The 23952-nt window shown below is 41.0% G+C and overlaps 1 protein-coding gene across 1 annotated transcript; it reads left to right on the forward strand.

Annotated features, from left to right (window-relative positions):
- The first annotated feature begins 3575 nt into the window (after nucleotides 1-3575).
- LOC113959003 (DDB1- and CUL4-associated factor 12-like) lies at nucleotides 3576-23413 on the forward strand. The gene is made up of 9 exons (XM_027667688.1): nucleotides 3576-3647; nucleotides 4376-4630; nucleotides 10251-10457; nucleotides 11692-11752; nucleotides 13438-13631; nucleotides 13804-13869; nucleotides 16978-17140; nucleotides 22270-22454; nucleotides 23220-23413. Exons 1-9 carry the CDS (start codon nucleotides 3576-3578, stop codon nucleotides 23376-23378), a joined length of 1362 nt encoding a protein of 453 aa, XP_027523489.1. The 3' UTR covers nucleotides 23379-23413.
- The last annotated feature ends 539 nt before the right edge of the window (nucleotides 23414-23952 follow it).

Genomic DNA, 23952 nt, shown 5'->3' on the forward strand with positions numbered 1-23952 from the left:
ATGTGACGAAAGAAACTTATCCAACACCAATTTGATGTGAATAAGTTGACATTCCTTTATTCAGCGCTGGAAACACAGGGGGATATCTCCTCCAAATCATGTTCATCCAACTACAAAATCCATACAGTTTATAGATCTTATCATTACATAAGTTTCATTCTTCTATTCAGTTTTATACTAGTTATGCCTAGCTGAGTTCTATTCTTCTATTTAGTTATATATTAGTTATGGTCCAGTTGCCCCACTCTTGAATCTAAGCTTTGAAAGGATTGGTTCTTTTAGGTATATAGTCTTATTGATTCAAAGGAATCTCTACACAGTATGTACTGTATAGAATAGCACACTTTTATTGCGGCCGGGGCCACGCAGGGGTTGAACCACCATGTGTGTGTCCAACAAGTAAAAAAAAATGAGAGCTTTCTATACACTGGAGAAAGCAAGTTTCAAATATTATCTATCATATGCATTCTTTGAGAATCGGTACAAAGTCCGGTTTGTAGCTGTCTTATTATACATTCGATTACCTATTCCCTATACTTATTACTATACAGTTGTTACATAAAGCCTTATCATTTCAAGCAACCATACCACCACCCATCTCCTGTTTCCCTTGCAAAGTTATTGATTACTACTGTGCTGAAGAGCTTCTTTTCTGGCCTCCTCTAGGTCTCTTTTGCAAGCCATTACATTCCCTTATCTTTCCCATTCATGCAAGCCTTTACATCCCCTTTATCTTAACTGCCCACAGTTACATTTTGCAAAGCCACACTCATGCTAAGTTTCAAAAAGTTACGCTAACATGGTTAAGCTTTATTTTGTCTGTTTCATTATCCTACAACAATCATTGGTCTATACTATTTAGCTATACTAATTGGGATCCAGAGTTCCTGGACCAAGATGGGGAGGGTGTGGGGGACTTCAAAGCAACTTTGTATGGTCCAGCAACTTCTTGGTAAAGTTCCTGTGGTTGCATTCTTTCAAACACAATACCCCTAACAATTCTAATACATCGTGCTTCTCTACCTTTAATCACAACTACTTTTATATTATCAAATCTTGATTATTTTATCAAACCATTTGCAACAACAGCACCCTTGTAGTGAAGTAAGATAACATGCAGGTACCCCCAAAATGCCAGGCAGTAGAAGAATTGTAGGAAAATTTTTTTCCAAAGTTGAGAACACTAGACTTACAGAACATTAATCTTAATGGCTTTTCAAACACTGGGCCCTGGGGAAAGACACCCCCTGTTCTTCTCAGGGCTTTTATCATCCCTGCCCCCCCCCATGGAGGCCTTCAACAAGTCTGCAAGGACTTATCTTTTGCTCATACCAGGGAGGATTTCTCTGGAATGCAGGAGGAGAAAACATCTAAAACTGTCTCTGGGAAAGATGCCTCTTTTAGGAAGGAAAGTCTTCTTAAGCAAAACAAGCTCTGATCTCCTTGCCGTAAATCTTACGGAAGGGTCTTCTACACTTACACTTGTCTTTGAGGTTTGTTAGGTGAAAACATACACAAAAAAAGGCATAAAAGAAATGCCATCTTTATTAGGAAAATAGTATGTTTACTGATTTCATGTGACTTGAGACATCAGAGGGTTTCAAGTGGTCAGGAGGTGGCTTTCTTTGCAGTCTGTCTGTACATCACATTTCTTTTCCTGTATTCTTTTTTCTTTTCTCTACATCACTCATTGGTGATTATTGGGTTTGGATTACTCTTAATTTTTGCCTCTATAAGTATAGGAAAAAGTACATATGAGCCACGTGAACATAAGGAAAAGCACACATCCATCCACATCAGTTTTAAAGCAGCATAATCAAGTACAAATATTTTGTATGCCCTTTAATTCCCCTATAATAAGGGAGTTTCTTGGTGGAGTAGAGTACCTCAAAGATTGACCAAGCCCCTTGTACACCAAGCAAAGTGCACTGGGCTTTTATATTCACTCTGAGAAGCCAGGTGATAAAGCCAAGCTAGTTAAAAGGGTCTATCTAAGGGAAGCCAGTGCCAGGCTTTAGTCCCTCTGGGCTAGCAGTGGAAGGGGAGGAAGAGGTGTTTTATGCTTGTGGTCAGATTTTCCCACAGGAGAGATGGAGAATTTCAGTATAGATTGTGCATGTTACAATTGTAGCAGGATGCTCTGCCTGAAAGGGGGTAAACCAACTTGAACAATGCCCTATTTTGCAAAGCTATCAGTGGTGGACTGAGAGGGTATATCATGCTGCTTTTGGTGTTGAATTATGCTAAAAACAGTCTGACTCATCAACCCCAAAGTTAAACATCCTGATATTGAGGTGAAGATGTGGCAGATATGGTAAAGCATCCTTATCTAAAAATGCTAAAGCTGATACAGCTGGTTGTTGGTGTGGGTGAGTAACATCAATCTCTACTTAATAATTGTTTGGGGTTTTTTCTAGCTTTAATATAATTGCTTTCATATAATTGCTTTCATATAATTGCTTTGATATAGTGCACTATACTATACTAGTAGTTTTAGCTTCTATACTGCATAGTTACCACCTAAGGAGTCTTTCTGCTCTGCCTTTTGCAACCGGACTTGTCTATCTTGCATTGGCCTTTTTAGCCATCAGTGCGCTTGCAGCAAATGTGGGTAGAGTCCTTCCCAAATCTTCATTCGCGAAGCCTAGCCATGGTGATGATGACTGCAAAGTAAATAATTCTGATTAAGATATTTTTGTCTAATCATTTATCGTAATAAATCATTCATTTTTATATAAATATATCTGTTTTGCCATCCTTAATCCTGTGGGACAAATTTGTACAAAGGTTCAGTCACACCTCTATAATTCCTTAGACTTAAACAAAGTCTGGGACTAAGATTGGATCCAGCTGCAGCCAGGCTCCTCTCTGAGAAGGAATTTAGAAAGCAAGGGGTTCCTTTCTGCACCTTGTGAATCAACGGGAGGGCTTCTCTAATAAACTTAGCCTGAAGCTCCCACTCTACCTGCGACAACAATCAACAGGAATATGCTCACAGGCTGGCTCTCAGTAAACGCTCACTGTGTTGGTTTGGCTGGGGTAGAGTTAATCTGCTTCACAGTAGCTAGTATGGGGCTCGGGTTTGGATTTGTGCTGGAAACGGTGTTAATAATATAGGGCTTCTCTTATGCTTAAACTGACGGAGTCCGGGAAGGCTGCCAGCCAGCCCCGCCGATCCATGCAGGGCACCGGGTAACGGACATAGGGTGAAGCCGGGAAGCTTCACTCCGAGCTCCCGCTGCCGCCGCCAGGGGGCGCCGCCCCGGCCACGCTGCCTGGCAACCACAAAGAGTGTGGGCCAGCTCGCTGCCCTGCCTCCTCCAGTTGCTAGGAAACGAGGCTTTCGGGCGGGGCGGGGTAGGGCAGCCGTCGTAAAGGAGCGGTGCGACTGTCGTAAAAACATTTCGGGGAAAATGTCGTGAAGCGCAGTCGGTAGGGTCTGTGGCGGAGGGAGTGACTGGGCCCGGCTCCCCGCACTTACATGCCCCGTATCCTGGTGGCTCCCTTCCCCTCCTGCTCCATGTGGGGCCCGGGTTTGGCTCTCGTCTTCTCCGGCTTCTTCTCCTTCTTCTACTATGGCCCGGAAAGCAGTTAGCAGGAAGCGGAAAGCGGCGACGGCTGCCGCCGGGGGGCTCCAGGGGGAGCAGGTAGACTGGGGGGCGGAAACGGGTGTATGGGGGTAGAAGCCTACGTGCCCGTGCCTGGGGTGACCCTGATCGGGGGTTGCCGTGTCCCGGTGCCCGGTTGAGGTGGGGAAAGGGGGGTGGGTTCGGTGCTTGGGGAAGGTGTCCTGGGGAGGACGGGAGATGGTGGGGGATGGTGGGGAGGAGTAGTCTTGGCCCCGGTAGCGAGGGGTGTCTCGGTGCGATACGGCAGGCAGCTCCCCCTGTCCCTGCTCTCTGTTCGGCCCGTAACCGCCGAGTCCCCGCCGCCCCAGAGCTGAGCCTTACTGCGGGGCGACCCCAGGCCGGGCCGTAAGAGGCCGATGAACGGCGCGATCAGTATCAGATGGCCCCCGCAGTGTCACCTTCAAACCTGCCGAGCTCACGGCGGGAGGCTGTTGGGGCTGCTTTTCCATTTAAAGTGCTTCTTGGCTTCCTCTTGTTTCTATAAGCTTCTGGTGTCCCAACGGTGCCAAACCAGGATGTACTGTTTTCAATATCATGGCAGTGTTACTTCTTTAGGAAATATTTATGTTTAATTTTACGTTGCTGAAGGCTTTATCAGTATTTCTGAGTTAATCTTCGTGTACAGTATGCCATGGGTAGTTTGGAAGGCTTCAGTATTTTGCTGAGAATATCTTTGAATTTAGAAGGCTTTGTGCCTTAAGTTTGTTCTAGTTGCTTTATCTAAGTTCCATGCTTCTTTTCCACAGTATGGGTGGGATCATTCAGTTCAGAAAAGGAAAAGACTCCCCCCAGTGAAAAGGTCTGTGGTGTACTACCTGAAAGGTAGAGAGGTCAGGATGCAGAATGAGTCCAGCTACCACCGTTTGTTGCATGGGTATGCAGCTCAGCAGCTTCCCAGCCTCCTGAAGGAGAGAGAATTTCACCTTGGAATCCTTAATAAAGTATTTGCCTCCCAGTGGCTGAACCACCGACAAGTGGTGTGTGGGACAAAATGCAACACAGTAAGTGCCACCTATCTTTCTCTTCTCTCTGTTAATTTTTCCACTCCCAAATGATGCTTATCATCATAATTGAAGTATGTAGACTGCCAAGGAAAATATTAGGAAGTAATTAGGTGCAGAGTCCAAATTGTGCACAGTTAATTTTGAATGAAGGTAATGCTTAACAATCACCCATTCTCCTCTGAAAATATGGCACTATGCAGATGGCTGGAAACCTGAATGTGAGGCCTGTACCTTATGCAGCATCTGTCTAATCCACATAGAGCGATTTACATCTATTTGTAGGATGGCAAGCAACAGTGGGATTGGATCTTTCTTCTTGTCCTGCAAATGTAAAGTTAATGAACTGATACTGAAAAGCAGCAGAAACAAACTCCTTAACACCAATTTGTAGGTGTTAAAAAGGGCATTCTTTATTCAGCATGCTGGAGGATAGCTCCTCTAATCGAAAGTACCAAATGACAGACAGGGCTTTTTATTACACATACTGTTTACGTATTCATTAGATATTCTTGCTTACTTAATACATATTCATTAGTTTGCTTTACATAGTCACACCCCTTTTGGAAGTCCTTCTTTGGTCCTTCTGGGTCTTTGTTGTCTTGACCTCAGTTCTTGAGCAGGCACAGCGTCACTGTGTTTCACCACAAAAAACGTAGTGTTTGTTCTTTATTTGGGTACACAGACCTTAGTTTACATCTTGTTTGAGTTACATCCTTTATCTTATTCTCTAGGACTTCTCTAAGATTATATTGTTCCTTATTTGGGCATTCTGAGATAGTGTGAGTAAAGTTTCTATTTCTCCTATCAGAACAACGCTAACTTTGCTAAATGGTAGCTAACGTGCCTGGCAAAACTTGCTAGTAAGGCTCTATTTTCGTTATTCTAAGTTTTTTATCGTTTGGTTTTATGTATGGTTCTGTGCTGCTGACTTGGGTCTGGAGCATCTCTCTTATGAGGTGAGACTGTGGGAGCTGGGTCTATTTAGTCTGGAGAAGAGATGACTGAGAAGCAATCTTGTCAATGTGTATAAATACCTCAAAGGCAGGTGCCAAGAGGACAGTGCCAGACTCTTTTTGGTGGTGCCCAGTGACAGGATGAAGAGCAATGGACATAAACTAAAACACAGGAAGTTCTACCTCAACATAAGGAAGAACTTCTTTCCATTGAGGGTGGGAGCACTGGAACAGACTGCCCAGGGAGGTCATATAGTCTCTTTCTCTGGAGACATTCAAAACCCACCTGGATGTGTTCCTGTGTCACCTGCTCTAGGTGACCCTGCCTTGGCAGGGGGGTTGGACTGGATGATCTCCAGAGATCCCTTCTAACCCTAACAATTCTGTGATTCTATGACTTCAAAAAGTTACTACAAAACTAAAAACTATGGTTAAACTCTAGATGTTCTTCAGAGCTGAAAAAAGTTAATTTCAGATCTTCACGATTATCCTTTGCCTTTTCACTTTGTAATTTTTTTCCACTCTAAATCTGTTTTCAGTGTTCAAATAACTTCCCTTGCTTATGTATCTTTAGATGCTTTAGCAAAAATTGAAACCACTTCAGACTCTATCATGTTTCAGATTTCACATTTCCAAAGCATCACTTTATAGGGAAATATTAAAATAATGTTCTATGTGATTAATAAATGGAGAAGATCACACTTCTTAAGTAATGCTCTCTCTGCTGGAGTTAGTGGCCCAACTTCATTGGCTGAGGTTGCAATTTCATGTATGAAATTCTGATTGAATTAGTGCAAAATCCCAAATTTCTTCTTTGCAAGTTGGTTAGTGCCACAGAAATGAATTCAGTGTTGTAAAGAATGTATAGATCAAGCAGCTCTTAAACCTCAAAGTATATCAGTTGGTGTGATTGTTTCTTTACCTCAAGATTTTTTTTTTTTTTGCAAAAGCCATGCTCAGTGATCTGACCTGTGTGGGACAGTGTTTTGTTTTGGTTTTTTTTGAGGGGGGTGTGTGTGTATTTTTTTTTAATTCAGATGTTCTGTTATTATTCATAGTTACACAGCAGGAGGCTTTCATGTAGTAGCTCTTAAGAAGCAAGGCCTAGCTATATAAAGAAAAGTCTTTTAACAGTAATTAAGCCTGAAATAGAATCCAGCTGACCTTACAGCTATCTGAGGACTAGTTGCTGTCACAGGAGTGGTGAGACTGAGTGGATGAGGAAGAGGCAAGTGGATTCTCAAAGATTGGCTTAAGCCAATTGTGAAACTTCATCACAATTGATTTTCTCGTAGTGATTCTATTTTTAACAGGTCAATGTGTTTATCTTGGGTTTCTTTCAAATGTTATTACGAATGACAAGAACATGCCTGTGATTTCTGAGAGCAGTATGTGAAGAGCTGGAGCATAGAGCATATCAAGCACTTCTTATGTGAGGAATAAGCAGTCTCTTTCATGTGTGTTGTTTGTGCCTTGTAAATCTACATCCGTCCTGCTTGCATAATAAAAACATACTGTAGCTCAAGGTGGCACCCTTTGATTGATTTGTATCATCAACTAAAAGATAGGGCTGCCTGTTCATTTGCTGTTCTGTGTGCAGGGGCAGCAGCAGAGGACATGAGTCTACATGCTACCTTGAAATGGCATTTAATAGGCCTGGGTTTTAATCTTGCTGTATAAAGTCAATGCTTTCAGTTTAAGATGCATGGGAAGGGCAATTTAATTAATTGGTAACTTTGTTGGGTCCCTGTTCCCCCTCCTCCCCCTTCCCCCCAAACTGTTGTCTCTGAAATGCAGGTCAAAAAATGGAAGTATACTTGATGAAAGAGCCTGGCAAACTGTTCTGCTCACAGTATTGTATATAAGGGAAGGATAGATTTTGCAGTTCAGGCTCTGGTAGATAGATACTTGGTTACCTCTTGGTCTTGTTCTGTCTCTTTCTCCTGTTCCTGTGATGGCCCTGCTTTATCCTCCTTTACTGAGGTGTTTTTTGTGTCTGTTTCTTCTTGTGTACAGGGGCAACTAGTACTGGCACAGGTTGGTTCTCTAGTTCTGCTGCAGTGTCTGTTGCCGGGGTTGGAGTAGAGTAGCTGCAGGGCCTGTCATTTTGTCATCAGGTTCAGAGACCTTCTTTCCTCTTGAGGATACTGAGTCATGTTGAAGAGGACTTGATAGGCCTGGGTCAGGCCCCAGCACATTGCAGTGATTTGTATCTCTCTGGAATTGCCAGGGTGACAATACACTTTTTGCAAATATTTTACTGTTTTTTCTGAATTCTGCACTTGTTTAGGGATGAGGTTCCAAAACACTGGCGGTGCCCACTGCCCTAGGTACTTGCCCATACTATTCCCACACACCCTGACACTCAGAACTATTCAGCCTCGAGGCAGATCTCTGGGTGATGTTCTTAAATAGTTGTTTAACCTTAAACAAGATCTGAACTATATGCAACGACATGCTGGCTCCTAGCAAAAAGACCAGGTTGGTTTCAAGGGCATTCAAAGGATATTCAAAATCTTTAAAATTCTCAAACACTACTGTAATCATCCTGGAGGAGAAGGAAGATGTTGGATGGATGTATATTGGAAGATGTGTCCCCCATAGGTTGGCTATCTGAGGAGAAAAGGCAAAAGATGTAACTTAATAGTTCCCAATAGATGGCTCCCAAAGTACAGATGGGATGGCAATGCTGAGTACACATACCAGGTTGGTTTCACAACTAGCAGTTCTATCATATCATAGGCCAGCATTACAAAGTACAACAAAATTATAACCTTGGCCCAGGCCTCAAGGATGATAGATAAACACCACTCTAGGGAACACATGCTGCAAGTAAAGTGTTACACAACACTATGGGTGCTGAAAGGATGAGGCTGCATACACATACAGAAGTTGATTTTGGGATTTCTCCACTGATCTTTTTCGGTGTTCCCCTTTTATTCATATTCTCTCATAAACAGCACCTGGTGTTGTCTTTTAGTTAACCAGAATTCCCAGGATCATCCTAAACCAGTGTTTTGATCCCACACATTCACACTTGCATCATGTGGTGGCTGTGTTCAGCCATGAGCAGAAACACATGCTATCATGCAGACCATTAAGTGGTTTTCCACTTTGAGAAACACAACATTCTCTCTGCCAAAACACTCAGCCAAGGTCAGTCCTCCCTTTTGATTCCAATTAACTAAATGCAGGTGCAGAGTGACTAAGCTTGTTCCCGCACAACGCAACTCTGAGAACAAGTGCAACAACTGTGAGAGCAAATAAATCAACAAGCTTATTGAAGGGGTTTTACCTCAAAAATATACAAGGCTCCAAAAATCCGCCTGATGGGTTTATTAAAGGGCCTTCAGTTCTTTTTATACCTTGAGAGAGTGCGTGAGAGAAGAAGCTACACATGTTTCTCAGGAGGTCAAATAACATACTTTTACTGGCAAACTTTAGAAAATAAGGGAACTTGGCAAAAGTTTAAAGGGCAACATTCAACCAAAATAAATCATTTCACAAAGCAATGACTTAGCACATGCTAACCCATACAACTTAGCAAAATCCAACCCCTCCAGCTTTATGTTACCCAAATATCAAGAAAGGAGATTAGGAGAAGAAGAGAGAAAAAGAGAGAATTTCTGTGCAATTCCAGCTTCCATGTGTCCAGACAGTAAGGTTGTGACTGTGCAGTAGCCACATGGTGTTGGTTTTGTTTGCTCTGAACTCTTGTGGGCACACCACACCCCCCCTCCAGGTTGGGCTTCCGGTGTGCTAGCCATTCTGAGGCTGGGTTAGGGGCTTCAGGGGGCGTGGTGTGGAGCAGTGCTCCCAATGTGCCGGTGACTGACAGCTGCACTAGAGGCTCTCAAGGAGGTGGGGTTATGGGGGGGTAGAGCACCATTCCACCTTGGCAGAACCCAATCTGTCCCCTCCCCTCACGCACTGAGTTGTTTCAAGACAATAATAACTTTAATAACCTTTTTCAGTCCCTCACAGATGGGGAGGAGAATTGGAAAAAACGTAAAACCCGTGGGTTGAGATAACAGTTTAGTAATTGAAATAACATAAAATATTGTTATAATAATAAGAAGAAAAAGAGAAATCCAAGATAAACAAGTTATGCACAATACAATTGCTCGCCACCCACTGACCAATGCCCAGCCTGTCCCCTGGCAGTGATTGGCAGCTCCCAGCCAACTCCCCCCACTGTATATACTGAGCATGATGTTATATTGTATGGAATATCCCTTTGGCCAGTTCAGGTCAGCTGTCCTGGCTATGCTCCCTCACAGCATCTTGTGCACCTGCTTGCTGACAAAGAATAGAAAACTGAGAAGTCCTTGATTTAGAGTAAGCACTACCAAGCAAGAACTAAAACATCACTGTGTTATCAACATTATTCTCCTACTAAATCCAAAATGCAGCACTGTAACATCTACTAAGAAGGAAGTTAATGCTATCCTAGCCAAAACCAGGATGGGTGGTTAAAGTAAAACCCACTGTAATTAAGTTGGTTTAGTTGTTTTAGGAAGGAATATATGCATTTTTCAACCATACTTGCAGCATTTGTGGATTCTACATTTAAAAGAATGTTAGTTCAAAATAGGGAGGATATTTGACCATTTTGGTTTTCTTATCTGTTCAATAATAACTTGTATCTGCTTTTTTCCCCCCAGTTATTTGTAATAGATGTCCAGACCGGTCAAATTACCAAGATTCCTATTCTGAAAGATCGTGAACCTGGCATGGTGAACCAGCAGGGATGTGGTATTCATGCCATTGAGCTCAACCCCTCAAGGACCCTTCTGGCCACAGGTGGAGACAACCCCAACAGTCTTGCAATTTATCATCTGCCTACACTTGATCCTGTGTGTGTGGGAGATGTAAGTGGGAGTATTTGGGAAAAGTTTATTCTGTCCCAAGAGTTACTACTTTGAAGTGCATAAGGTCAGAACAAGGTTAAGATTTGGGAGTTTTGTAGTGGAGAGTGAATTTCTGAAAGCTTGAAAATATTCCTGATCAAGTTGTATTTTTTGACAAGATATCTTAAATATGAGTGAGTACATAAACATGCGAGTCGATTCTCAGGATTCTGAGTCAGATTTCTTCTTCCTTACCCTCATTCAGGTCTACTTCAGATTACTTTTAAGCATTGAAAATGTAACAAGATCTTAACTGTTAAAGTCTAATTGTGGCGATGATGATCTCTGAAACTAGATTTAGTGAAAAAGGTCTTTTGAGAAACTGTAAAGATGATTCAAGGTTTTCCCTTCTCCAGTGTAGCTTATATATGTATTATTTCAGAGACAGAACTTGGCTTTGAGGATTAGTTCTAACCCAGTGGCTCGTTGGCAGTTTGATAGACTCTGGTATTGTTTTTATTTCTGAAACATTGTGAGACCTTTTTAAAACAGCCACTCTTAAAAAGAAAAAAGGCTGAAATGAGTATGGTGTTGTCCTGTAAGCACTTCTCTCTTATTTTTCCTTTTGGATTCAGGACTTTGCATAGACATTAACTACAACAGCAGAGGTTCGGTCAGAGTTTCTGCAGCAGGAGATAACCAGCTGCAGAAAGGCTTGACTCTGAAGATTTGCATGACTTGCTATTCATTTGTGTGCCACTGTGACTCTGCAGCTTTTCAAACAGAACTAGAGCCTTATGGTCTTTTTTTTCTCCATAGGCTTCTCACCTGCTGAATAAAAGATTCCTGAAAAATTAATCTGTAGGTCGTATATTGTAATCATAATGTTTTGGTTTCTTTTTATAGTAGGGATGTGCATTTGAGGAAATAAAAGTATGCAACTACTTTATAGAAGTAAAGAACACTGCTTTCAAAATGGAAAAAATCCAAGTCTTCAGAATTGAGATTAATTTGTCCTTTATCAGAGATCTTTTTCTATCACCTAATTGCTCTCTATTAATTATACAAGTTAAAATTACTGTTAGGTACAACTGCTCCAGCTTGATACTGAAAACTTATTTATATGTTTTTAACATAGGTCTCTCCTTCTGAGTTTGCACTTAAGTATTCTTCACTTTGATTTTTTTTTTGGTCTGCCTTGAGACTACTGCAGAATATAATGGCACAGAAAATCTGTCTTTTTCTTTACTTTTAGGATGGACATAAGGACTGGATATTTTCAATTGCATGGATAAGCGATACTATGGCTGTTTCTGGTAAAGTTAATTTTTATTATTTTTCCCAGAATTTTATACTGATTTACAGCACTTGATAGGTCTTAGGGAAGCACTTTTATAAGGCATTTGAAATCACTTGGAACTACTTTGCCTATTTAAACCATTCTTGGTCTTAGTACAGTGCTTTGTCTTTTTTTTTGTTTGTTTGTTTTGGTTATTTGTTGTTGTTGTTGTAGGGCCCTGGTCTAGATTGAATTTTTTTTTTCTAGTATTAGAGGGAATACTGCTATCTTTACAGTAGGTGTTGCCATGAGCAGGTGCCTAAACACAGTAAGTTCAGGGGGGAAGGATCCTACACAAGAATAATTTCAAGAGGGGTGTTGGTTGTCAGTTAACAACTTTGAATACAGCAGAACAGTATTGGTTTCCTGAAATTTTATGAAAGACTGATTAATAAAAACTCTGTTTTATCAAGCTATCAGTAAAGTGGTGTGTGTGTGTATATATATGCACAAATACTATGGTAATTAATACAGAAGGTTGTAATAGAAAAGGTCAATTACTGACTTTTTAGTCAGTGTAGTTGGATAATCAGTGTAACTTCATAAAATATTACTTAACTTAGGTAAAGGCAGCAATATGCAGTTGAATTAATGTAGTAGTTTACTGTCTTTCTGTGCTGAGAGGGTTGTAGTATTCTGTAAAAGGAGGTGTCAAACTGAAGATGACAGAAAATTGTAAGTCTTGTATAAAAATGAAATACTTGAATTGAGAATTCAGTAATATAAAAAAAAAAAAGCTAATCCTTGAGTTGATCCTTGCAATTTTTCCAATCCAAATATCTGCATTAAAAAAAAACATTGTCACGTTGTGTAGGGAAGAAATTGAGGTACATGTCAAATCTGTCAGAGCTGACTTAGAAGTGAGTTGCCTAAACACCAGAAGGGATGGGTATAGGACCTTGGATTAAACCTGTGTTGATTTATGAACCATAGACATTTAACTTCCTTCATTCAGTATTGGTACTCTTATTGATTCATATTTTATATTAATATCTTCAAATTCAGTAGAAAAATAAAATGAGTTCTTGCTTGTTCAGACTCAGTTCCTGTGTTATATTCTTTAAACAAGAGATTGCATGAGTTTAAAAAAGAAATTAAAAATAGATTTGGTACAAATTGTTGTTTTAAATAGATGTTTCTGTTCAACTCACTAATGTGCATGTACATATCCATAAACATACTGTCAGAAATCAAGCGATCTAAAATTGTTGTAAACCCAACAGAGTTTTCTTGGAGGTTTTTGTATTGACTTAACAGACTGTCAATCTTGGCCTTGGTAAACCAGGCTCAGGCTGAATGCATAGGCTATTCAGTTGCCTCTGAGTTTATTCTACATGTGAGTCTCTAATGGTGATTTTTGTACAGGATTGTGGTTTTTTGATGCATCCTAATAAATTTGAAAACAGATGAGGTGATCTAGCTTCTTGGAAACCACATAGACAAACCAGTTGACAATGAGTTTGCAATGTTATCAACTTTACAGCTCAGTAAAATCATGATTTTGTTAACAATAATTAATATATAGACACCAAGTGTGTTTGGTTAGATTAAATTAATCTAAAGTATCCTTTCTTTCTTTCAGACCTTACTGTTTATTGTAGTTCGTTTTTTAAAAAGGGGAATTATGTATATGTGAAATGCTGTTATGGACTATTTATTCAGGTTCCCGGGATGGTTCGATGGGTCTATGGGAAGTCACAGAGGATGTGTTGTCCAAAAGCAATGCCAGGCATAATGTCTCTCAAGTTCCTGTCTATGCCCACATAACACACAGGGCTCTGAAGGATATCCCTAAGGAGAACACCAATCCTGACAACTGCAAAGTCCGAGCATTGGCTTTCAACAATAAGAACAAGGTAGGTAAGATACGCAAGACAGTTGAGTAGTCCTAAAACTGTCCATATGTATTTGAAAAAGAAAAAAATAATCTTAATCAAATATACTGGAGAATCAACCTAGAATGTGAGTTTGTAAGGACATCTCTAATACAGAAAATAATGCTCTTACTTTTTTTTTTTTTAATAATAGGAGCTGGGAGCTGTGTCCCTGGATGGTTATTTTCATCTTTGGAAAGCAGAGTACACATTATCAAAGGTGCTTCTCTGTTACTGTAAAACTTAAAAAATGGCTTAACATTTAAGGCTGTTCACTATTCTTTATCTCCTTTAAATGCTTGAAGAAAGAGCAGCAGTGTTTGGTCTGGGGTGATTCGGTGGGAACACTAAATTGGGGAGTACCATTCCTACACCGTGACAGTCAATTTGGCACCCAATGTGTGGCATGAAGCGTTGAGATAACAACAGATCTGACCAGCGTGGGTTGGAAACAAATTTGATCTAAGCATTTGCTGTTTTAGATACGGAGCCACTGGTCACAATGTTGCTTGGTCTGTTCACATGGTTGTGGTACCTTACCCTGTGTATATTCTTATATATTCACTATGTGCTCCTGGCAATGCCCTTTTTCAGAGCAGGGAGAGGGATCAGGATTGCTTTGTTGTTCAGTTTATGACATGATAACATCAAGGGCAATGAGGGTCATTTGGGATGTGTATTCAGTGTTGCTCTCCTGCCCTTACCTCAGGTGCTACCTCTGGGAATTCATTAATAATCGTACCCAGTCTGCGGGGGGGAAAAGGAGAGGATGATTTTCTCCAGCTTTTCACCCCCTTTTCCTCCTTCAGGCCTGGTACAACAGCTTTTGGCAATTCTGAATTCCCCTTGGATGTTAAGGAAAGCATGTTCTTGTTGCTAAGTCTGCCAGGTCTCCTCAGTGTGGTCCACACCATGTTTAGAGTTACAAAAGAGAATTTTAGGAAGGTCATTCAGAGATCTACCTTGAGGGTAGATAGTCATGAGTGGCATGGAAGGTGGGGAGGACATGGGCAAGTTTTTGGGGACTTCTCCAATGGTTTGGAAGTTCACCCCTGAACAACTACAGGACCCTGATAAAGTGGCAGAATATTTGAAAGGAAAATACTGTGGTAATTCCAGAGAGGCGCAAAGTTATTCAATGTGCTGGGCCCTGGCTACTATTTACCAGACATTGCTCAGTACTAGACAGCACCCTCAGGGGGAGGAGGAGGAAAGCAGACCAACAGACACTGTGGCCACTCAAACTGCAGCTGAACCAGAGGAACAACCCGTGCTGGTAGCAGTCGTACCTATACAGTTGAAGAAATGCAAGACCAAATCAGTTCCCTTAGTGAGGGATGAAGAGGAAGCAGGGCCCTCACAACAGGAGGAAGAGGCAGGACCAGAGATAATCACCCAATCCCTGTCCCTGGGGTGAGCTTCGAGATATGAGAAAAGATTTCAGCTGCCATCTGGGTGAGCACATTGTGACCTTGCTGCTCTGATGCTGGAAAATTGTGACCCACAGTTGGAAATTAGAGGGTAGTGAAGCCAAGCAGCTGGAATCCCTGTCCAGGGATGCAGGCATTGACAAGGGGATTGGGAAGAGGACAGAAATCCTCAACCTCTGGAGGTGACTCCTGTCAAACATGAGAGAAAGGTATCTTTTCAAGGGTGATCTATTAGTGCACTGAGACAAGTGGAACACCATGGAGCAAGGTATCCAGTACCTGAGAGAATTAACTGTGCTGGAGGTAACCTATAAGGATTCAAGTAACAAACAGTCCCCTGTAGATTCAGATGAAGTCCATTGTACACAAACCACGTGGCAGACGTTCCTACGGAGCATGCCATCATTGTATCCCAACTCATTGGCAGTGATGTCATGGAAAGAAGGAGAACAACCTGGATAATTTACTTGTCCAACTCCAGCAATATGAAGAAAGTCTCTCTTTCTCCCTATGGGCCTGCATTTCGGCTGTGGAAAGACTGTCCAAGGACTTCCAGCAATTTAGAGAAAATGTCCCATACCCCTCCAGTACAGACCAGTGTCTCTGCTATTTGGAGCAAGTGCCCTCCTGCTCAAGAGAGAGGGGACAACACCACGAGGTTTTACCTGCGTGATGACGGAGAGGACATGAGGAAGTGGGATGGAAAATGCACCTCTGCCCTAGCAGCACAGATATGAGTTGAAAGGAAGAACAACCACCACAGGAAATTTTTCAAATAAATGCCCCTCCAGTTTCCAGTGGGCAAGTCCTCAGACAGAATAGAAGGGATGATGTTACTTCTGATCCTCTTGAAGGGACCTCCAGTTCATGTTTACAAGAAGTGAGCAACGAGTACTATGACCAGAACTAGAGGGGCCCTGCCTCCAACCAGGTGGAGGAAAGGGACATTCGGATCTATTGGACTGTGTGGATTCAATGGCACATAAGAACCACAAGAGTATAAGGCTTTGGTTGACACCAGTGCACAGTGTACCCTGATGCCATTAAGATATATAGGGGCAGAATCCATCTCTATTCCTGTCTTTAGTATTGTTGTTACTGTTCGTTTTCTTATTTCATTGATGTTTCTAGCACATTGTTCTTAGCTCAGCCTGTGATCTTTACCTTTTTGTGCCTCCAATTCTCCTCTCCATCCTGCTACACGGGGAGGTAGGGAGGAAGTGAGTGAGTGGCACGTGGTCTGGGGTGATTCAGTGGGAACACTAAATTGGGGAATACCATTCCTTATCCGTGACAAACACTTAAAATCTTTATGTAAAATGCAATGTCCTAAATAATAAAACTTGGGAGACAGAAACTTCCCACTCATCTTATTTTGGAGGGTAAGAGATGCTCTTAACTTTCTGCCAGTTCTGGGTGAACTCAAGTGAACTTTTCCATAGAGTATATCGGATACTTAATTAGCAGCGTTCATTAAGGAAGTTGTACTTATTTAAATGTAATTGCAGATCAAACCCAGAAATATCTATACTACTGTATGAAGTAAGCTTTTTCAACTGAGTGATGATGTCTGTGTATACCTGTTGAAGAAATAACAACAGCTTAGAAAAATGTAAAACAATATACCAAAATGTCTGTTTTTCTTTGCATAATACTTGACTTCAGCCTTTATCATCTCAGTTTGGTTCAGACAAGGCATCCAGTCTCCTTCAGATTTTTTTCTCTCTGGGTCAGGTTGTTGCTTTTCTCTTAAAGTTCTACTGTTGGGATGAACTTATTTTTTAGCTGCATTTTGGGTTTTTTCACTTCAACTTCCTTGAACATAGCTTACAGAATTGTTCTATTAATGTTTTTCTCTTTTCTCATAATGTATTGATTTGTCTTTCCTCTGTTTCCAGTTACTTTCCACAAAGTTGCCATACTGCAGGGAGAATGTGTGTTTGGCTTATGGTCAGGAGTGGTCAGTGTATGCAGTAGGATCACAGGCACATGTCTCCTTTCTGGATCCGAGGCAGCCTTCTCACAATGTTAAATCCGTCTGTTCCAAAGAACGCGGCAGTGGTAAGAAATTTGTCAGAGGGTGCTTCAAATTGTTTGCTTGCAGAAGTAGCTATTAAGACTGCAGTAAGGTAAGCTTCTAATAAATAGGAAGGGTTTTTCATGTGATAGACTAAATCATTAAAAGCATATATAGGTTTTGCTTTTATGACATTATTCCTTGAGCAACCAACAAACCAAACATAAAAGCAACTCAAATCTAATGAAGGACAACATCAGTGATTTTATGATCAACTAAATTGCACACCATTGAAATATTAGTTAACTTTTGAAAGCATACATTTTACTTATTACTGAACTTTCACTGTGCATTTTACTTCTGCTTATTTTTTAGTGTCTTATTCTGTTTTACTTCATCTCAAAGTAAATCCAGTCTTCATACCACTATTGTCTATTTTTACATTTTTCTCTGGGAACAGGAAAAAAGCATGCTGTCTGCTCTGTGCTATCATATTGGGTGTCAGTGCTGTGAGTGAATGCTTGCTTTGTAATTTTAAAGCCATGAGTGAGACACTTAATCATCAGTATGTATTTATTTACTTTAAATATACAAAAACTTACTCTTTAAAAAGTTTGCAGATTTGAGTGCTGTTTTCCTTTTCTGATGTGAATGCAGTATGTCCAGTTGAACTTTACACCTGGGCTGAGCCTGAGGGTTTGTAGAGTACATGGTCCCATAAGCTTCTTCCCATATTCTTTATTTTCAAGCATGAGAAGGCACTGTGCTGTGATGCCCATTTTAAACCATATTAATCCCAGACTAATAAGTTGGAGTCCTTATTTAACTTGACTCTAGGCATTTATCTCTTCATTGGGCAAGTTATAAAAAAAATTTGCATGTAGACAAGGATTAGGAAATTTTTATTTATGTGGTTACTGGGGTTTGAAAAGTGCTGTCTAGATAAATGTTAGGGTCTTCTTCTTTCAGATACAGAAGTTTCTATAATATGATAAAAGGTGCTTTATCAGCTCTTGTTTGTCACTTGAACATCTTGCCAGCAACACCCCTTGTCTTGACCCACTGTCAGTGAGGGCTCTGTGAAGGTGTCACCCTTCAGTATCATAGGGAAGAAATACCAAGACACTGGAGTGTGGTGACTGGTGGCTAAAAACTCCTGCTGGGAGGGATGATCTATGTGTAAGGAGTATCTCTGGGGTGCTAGTTCATATCTGGAGAAAGCCTTTGTTCAATGCTGTTTTCTATTCTGCATAGTAGGCAAATTTTGTGTGTGTGTGTGTGTGTGTGATGGTGGAGGCACCATATTAATTCCCAAGATACTGACTGTTTCAGCTTTCCGTTGGTCTCACTGGGACTTGGAGTGTTGCAGCACCTCTAGAAAGTAGGCTGTTTATTGATTTGCAAACTAAAATCTGGGTTGGCTTTTAAGTGATTCGAAGTGTTACTTGAATGTGCTTTCAGCTTCTAAATGCACCTGATGAACATGGTAAGTCCACATTAATTTCAGTTCACTAGTGTTGTATACAAAAGTAGGTCAGAGAAAGGTTGTCAGACTGAAACTGGGGCTGGTTTTTACCTAGTATAACCCTGTCTGTTCTACGTGAGAAGGTAGCTAATGCTTTTTAGTGCATCTTGTGACTGTTGCTTTTCTTAGCAGCTGTATGGGAAAGTGCAGGCCCTGGACTGTAGTTCTCAATCTGTTAGAGCAACTGCTTTCTGCTTGACTGACCTGCAGAGCAATGTTGTGTGCCCTTGACTTTATAATCCTGAAGGCAGCAATGTTAATACAGTGGACAGAGCTTGTGCAACACAGACTTTGTGTCTATTCTTTGCATAGGACATGCTACTGCATCTTCATTTCCTTCCGGGATTTGTAGAGCTCCCTGCTTCTCAGGAGTAAGACTCAATTTGCTCACCCAAATAGTCCAGGCCCACAGGTGGTAGAGTGATGGGAATGTAGGAGAGCTTACTGTGATCAATTCTAGGCACAAGCGGTGCTTTTAGTTTAATGGGAATGATTAATCTGAGGTATTTCAACCCCTTAGGAGCCAACTTGAAATGCTGTTCTTGAAAGCATGTTCTAAACATCTACTTAGTAGCAGGTACATCATGAATTCCTTCAGTTTTCTTAAAATTTTTGGTTAGAGAAAGATTCACAGTTCTTCTCTATTTTATAGCTTTTTATTAATAAATTGCATTGAAAAGTATATGCCATCTGCTTTCATACTCCATCACCTGTCTCTGTTAAGTAAGTGTTCTATTGGGTTGCTTGTCAATAAGCACTTTTGAAGCAAAAATAAGAGGAGGTCTGCTCTTGTGCCTTTCTCCTCTTATCCAAGTGACTGCTCTTGCTGACTACAGAGGGCTTAAAGCTTTCTGCATGTATTTGCCAGAGCCAGGCCCTTGTAATGGTGATGAATAACAGGAGCAAAGTTCCAAATAACAAGATGAATAACAGTGGTTAAGCAATGGAAGCAATAACCATGGGAATGTAGAAAACAGAAAATTGATGGCCTAAGTCCTTGAACAGAGGGGAAAACAAAAAAGAAAACACCTTTCTTATCCAGGATGTCTAATGATGAGCCAACAAACCCCCAGTTTTGACTGGTTCTGTGATAAGAACTTTCCCTAGGGATGAACTTTGCTCATTATAATAGTAAAAATCACACCCCTAGCTCAGGGACCCTCTACTCACAAAAAGACCACTATTCATTGAGCATGTGCCATGATTTCTTGGGACACTATGTGTACTGGTTTAAAGGTAAACCAGCAGGGGGAAATGAACTCAACTCAAAAGAGAGATTATAAATCAGAATAACAATTTAATAAAATAATACAATAAGTATGATTATACAGACAAACAATTGGTTTTAACCCACAAAACCCAAATGTATAACCCAGCACCCTGGGGCATGAACAGAGTGGTGTTCTTTGGGCCCCCTGAGTCCAAAGTAAAGGGAGAGGGGGAAAACCTGTTGGTGAGAGTGCTGTTGCAGTCTGGTCAAAAGTGGTGATTGCAGTCCGGTCGAGGGTGGTGGTTGCAGTCCAGTCGAGAGTGGTGGTCTGCAGTCTGGTTGGGAGTGGTGGTCTGCAGTCTTCCTCTGGATCCCACGAGTGGTTAAAAAAGTCCCAAGACTCCAAGATTATATATTCTCCAGTTCAGGCAGGAATGCTCAGTACTTCCCTCAGGGCAGGGGGTTCCTCAATGGGTGTGAGGACAAAAACACCCTTCTATCTTGCAGGCCTCTTAGCACCTAGTTTGTAGCCTGATGAGTCAGGCTACTCTGGGCAGAGGGTGCAAATAGTCTATTGACAACAGTTTCTGGGAAATGGCATGGAAGGCTATAGAATACACAGTTTTGGGTTACACCCATCCAGTGATGAACTGGGCCCAGTTGTTCTAACTAGGACACTATGCCTTTAAATTGCAGTAAAGAAATGATAAGCCAATAGCAACTTAGCCAAGTAGTGACTTAAGTAAGATATACTAATAGCCTAAGATTGTAACCATATAAGTAGGCCTTCCTTTGCCTTGGTGTGCTGGCTTTGTGGATTTGCCACCCAACCCCACCTTTCTGCTCAGAACTGTAAATAAATCAAATACCTCGACTCTATGGTGATCGGACTCTTGCACACTGGGTGAAAGAACCCGGTTCAGGACAACAATGAGGGGGGAGGGATGTCTCCCATTGCTCAGATGCACTTGTAGTTCTCTGAATTAGAGATTCTTATACAAATCTGGTAAATCTACTTCAGCAGGTGTGAGACTTGCACAGTGGTTTCCCACCTATTAAACCTGCAACCAAGACTTCACCTCATATCTGGAACACAACAATGTGGCCTTGCCTGTTCTAAGTGTGTGTAACAGATGCTGGTGGCTGTGGGCGTAACATCAGGTTGTGGAGGTGGAAGAATGAGGATACGTTTCTAGTTAGGACTCTGTACAGAGGGGAAGGGGAAAGTCTCTGCATCTACACTTCTTGGATGTCTGCTGTCATGTGTACTGCTGGGTGTATTCCAGTATGTCACAAGTTTTGTGATGTTCAGCCTCACTTGGTACAGTGACAGCGCTTGGCATGTGAATGTAACTGGCATAACTCACTCTTTTCCCCTCCTGTAATTCAGTGGTACTTTAAAGACAGCTTAAAAAACTCTAGGGTTTATAACCTGCCTTCATGTTGTGCAGAAAGGGGAAGCATAGATGTGGTGGGGATTAATCTGCATAGAAGTGTTGTTTGGGTTAGAGTACTTAGACAGAGCAAACCTTTTGCACAATAAATAGAGATGAGATGACAGGACACTTTGCAAATTGCAAATTCCTATGTATAGAATCTCCACAAGACTATTTCCAAGGGAAGGAAGTTTAATCTGAAGCTGAGGCTTCAGACTAAGATTTTGGGAAAACAAAATGTACTCTTTTGCTCAATCTAATGTCATAAGTGAATTGTGTTAGAATGTTTTGTTTGGACTGGAAACTTGTAGCTTCCCATATGCTGGTGTAACATGGTGGTGCTTTGCTTGTAGTATTGTTTTCATGCTGGGTGAAGTGCTAAAAGTACTAACTACCAAGTAAGGTGTGCTGGTGTGAGAATATTTAAGCAGGGATAGCCTCAAAATTATTTAAAAGTGACTAGTGATTATTATGCTTATACCTGTTGACCAGCAAAATGCACTTGGTAGCAGCTGGGACAGTAATTTTTCTTACATAGTCACATCACAGCTTGGCAGGTAGCTAGAGAGGGTGTGAACTCGTGGAGGAAACCAATGTGCCATTCTTTCCTCTGTCTGCTGCCATGTACTCATGGTGTGTTCACCTAGAGGCTTGTGAAAAACAGAACAAAGCTATTCTTGATCCTAAATGGCTTGTGATCTTTGTTTATCTGTTAGAGCTGGGGCCTGCTGAGAATTAAGCTTCTTACTATGCACCATCAGTGTAGCTGATGACATCAGAGGAGAAAGGAAGTAGTATATGTAATTGAAGCTGCTGTTTCAGTAGCATCAATGGCATTTGTCTTTATTGCTCCATGGCAGTGTGTGCTTCAAACTTGTGTGTTGTTGAGAATACTAGTAGGTAGTTCCTCTTAAAGAAAATATTAAACATCAAGCAGCAGCACTGCAGGGCCAAAGCATCCATTTTCCTTACTGCATTGTGTGTCCCTTCTCTATTTGACAGGTATTCGATCGGTGAGCTTCTATGAGCACATCATCACAGTGGGAACGGGGCAAGGTTCCTTATTGTTTTACGATATCCGAGCCCAGAGATTCCTGGATGAAAAGCCCCCACGTGCCTGCTATGGACAGAAGCAGAAATTAGGAGGAAGTGAAATTTTGAAGTTGACTACTGGGAAAGGCTGGCTGGTGAGTAGCTTGTAGTTGTATGAAACCCTTTATACAGGAGTTTACACCGGTTCTTTTTGTAGTAATGGAAGTTATTGTATGAAATGTGTCCCAGTCAAACAGTGATCATGTAACCAATAACTGTAATCTTGAGAAACAAGAAGTGCTACAGAATTGCTTTCTACAAAAGCTTTATGAAAGGGTATTGAATGGTTGGTTACTTGAGTGTAAGGCATACTGACTACTGTTCTTATGCACTGATTCATAAACGAACTAGATTTTATATCTTTATATTTTCTAATGTAATCTAACTTCTAGTTTTCAGAACCTCAAACACAAATTACATTGTCTTCCTTTAAAAATGTGCCACTCTAATGTGGTACTCAAAGCAAGAGAGATTTAATTTAGTTGTGTGCAATATTAGAAACTAGCCTTCTGAGGTAATGACATGGCAGGCACTTTCCCGTTCAGTTTCCCGTATGTTATCATAAAGCAGTTAATGGCTTTGTCTAACTTCTCTCCATTATCTTTTGTATCATTGTGATGTAACTTTAATGAAACCTGATATCTTCCCTACCCCTCACCTCCTCTCTACAATGTTTGGCCCAAATGTCCTCAGAAAAAGATTCAGGAGAACTTTGTTATCTTCTCATTGATCTACCTGAAACTTTAGGAGTATTAACAGAGAAGATCCCTTTTAAGGCTCTGGAAGCTACCTTCTGCTTTTGTGAAACAAGGTTTTGTGTTTGTTTGACAACAGTACTAATCTAAACTTTCCTTTTGCAGAATCATGATGAAACCTGGAGGAATTATTTTTCTGACATACATTTCTTCCCAAATGCTGTTTACACCCACTGTTACGACTCATCTGGAACAAAACTCTTTGTGGCAGGAGGCCCCCTTCCATCAGGACTTCATGGGAATTACGCTGGTCTCTGGAGCTAATGATAACTCTTCATAAATGCTGATCTTTACACAGATTTCCACTTTTCTTTCCTGTTTTAACAACCAAATTGTGTGATGCCATTGATTTCTGGTTTAAATGCAAGTTACTTTTTGGCAGAGTTTTCTGTTGGTCTCTAACAGTCTTGTACATCTTTTTGAACCATTATTTTTGCTTTAACCTCTTTGACATTTTATATGAAGGGGTTTTTAAATCCTTTTTTTATTGTATTTACTCCAAATGACTCTTCCCCCACATTTAGGCTCTCTTGGCCATGTGTCCCCTCCTCTTCTTTGCTGTGAGGTAGGATTCCTTTCTTATAGAGTGGTTGCTCCTGGGCTTTCTGTGAAAGTCTAGGGACTGTGTGTCTGCAGGTATTTTGTGTCAGTTCCATTACCTGGAGTGAGGAGTACTTGTAATTAAAAAATATTAAAAATATTTATAAGAGATAAACTACTAATTTATCTGTAGTGCCTGGCCCTAGCCTGGGTTAATCTTATTTTTTAAAAGTACAAGTCTAATGACACTGTTTATACATAGAGGAATACGGTAATTTTAAGCTGTACTAATTGGAGC

The sequence above is a fragment of the Corapipo altera genome, unplaced genomic scaffold (genome assembly GCF_003945725.1).
Source record: "Corapipo altera isolate COAL_440 unplaced genomic scaffold, ASM394572v1 61044, whole genome shotgun sequence".
Classification (NCBI taxonomy): Eukaryota; Metazoa; Chordata; class Aves; order Passeriformes; family Pipridae; genus Corapipo; species Corapipo altera.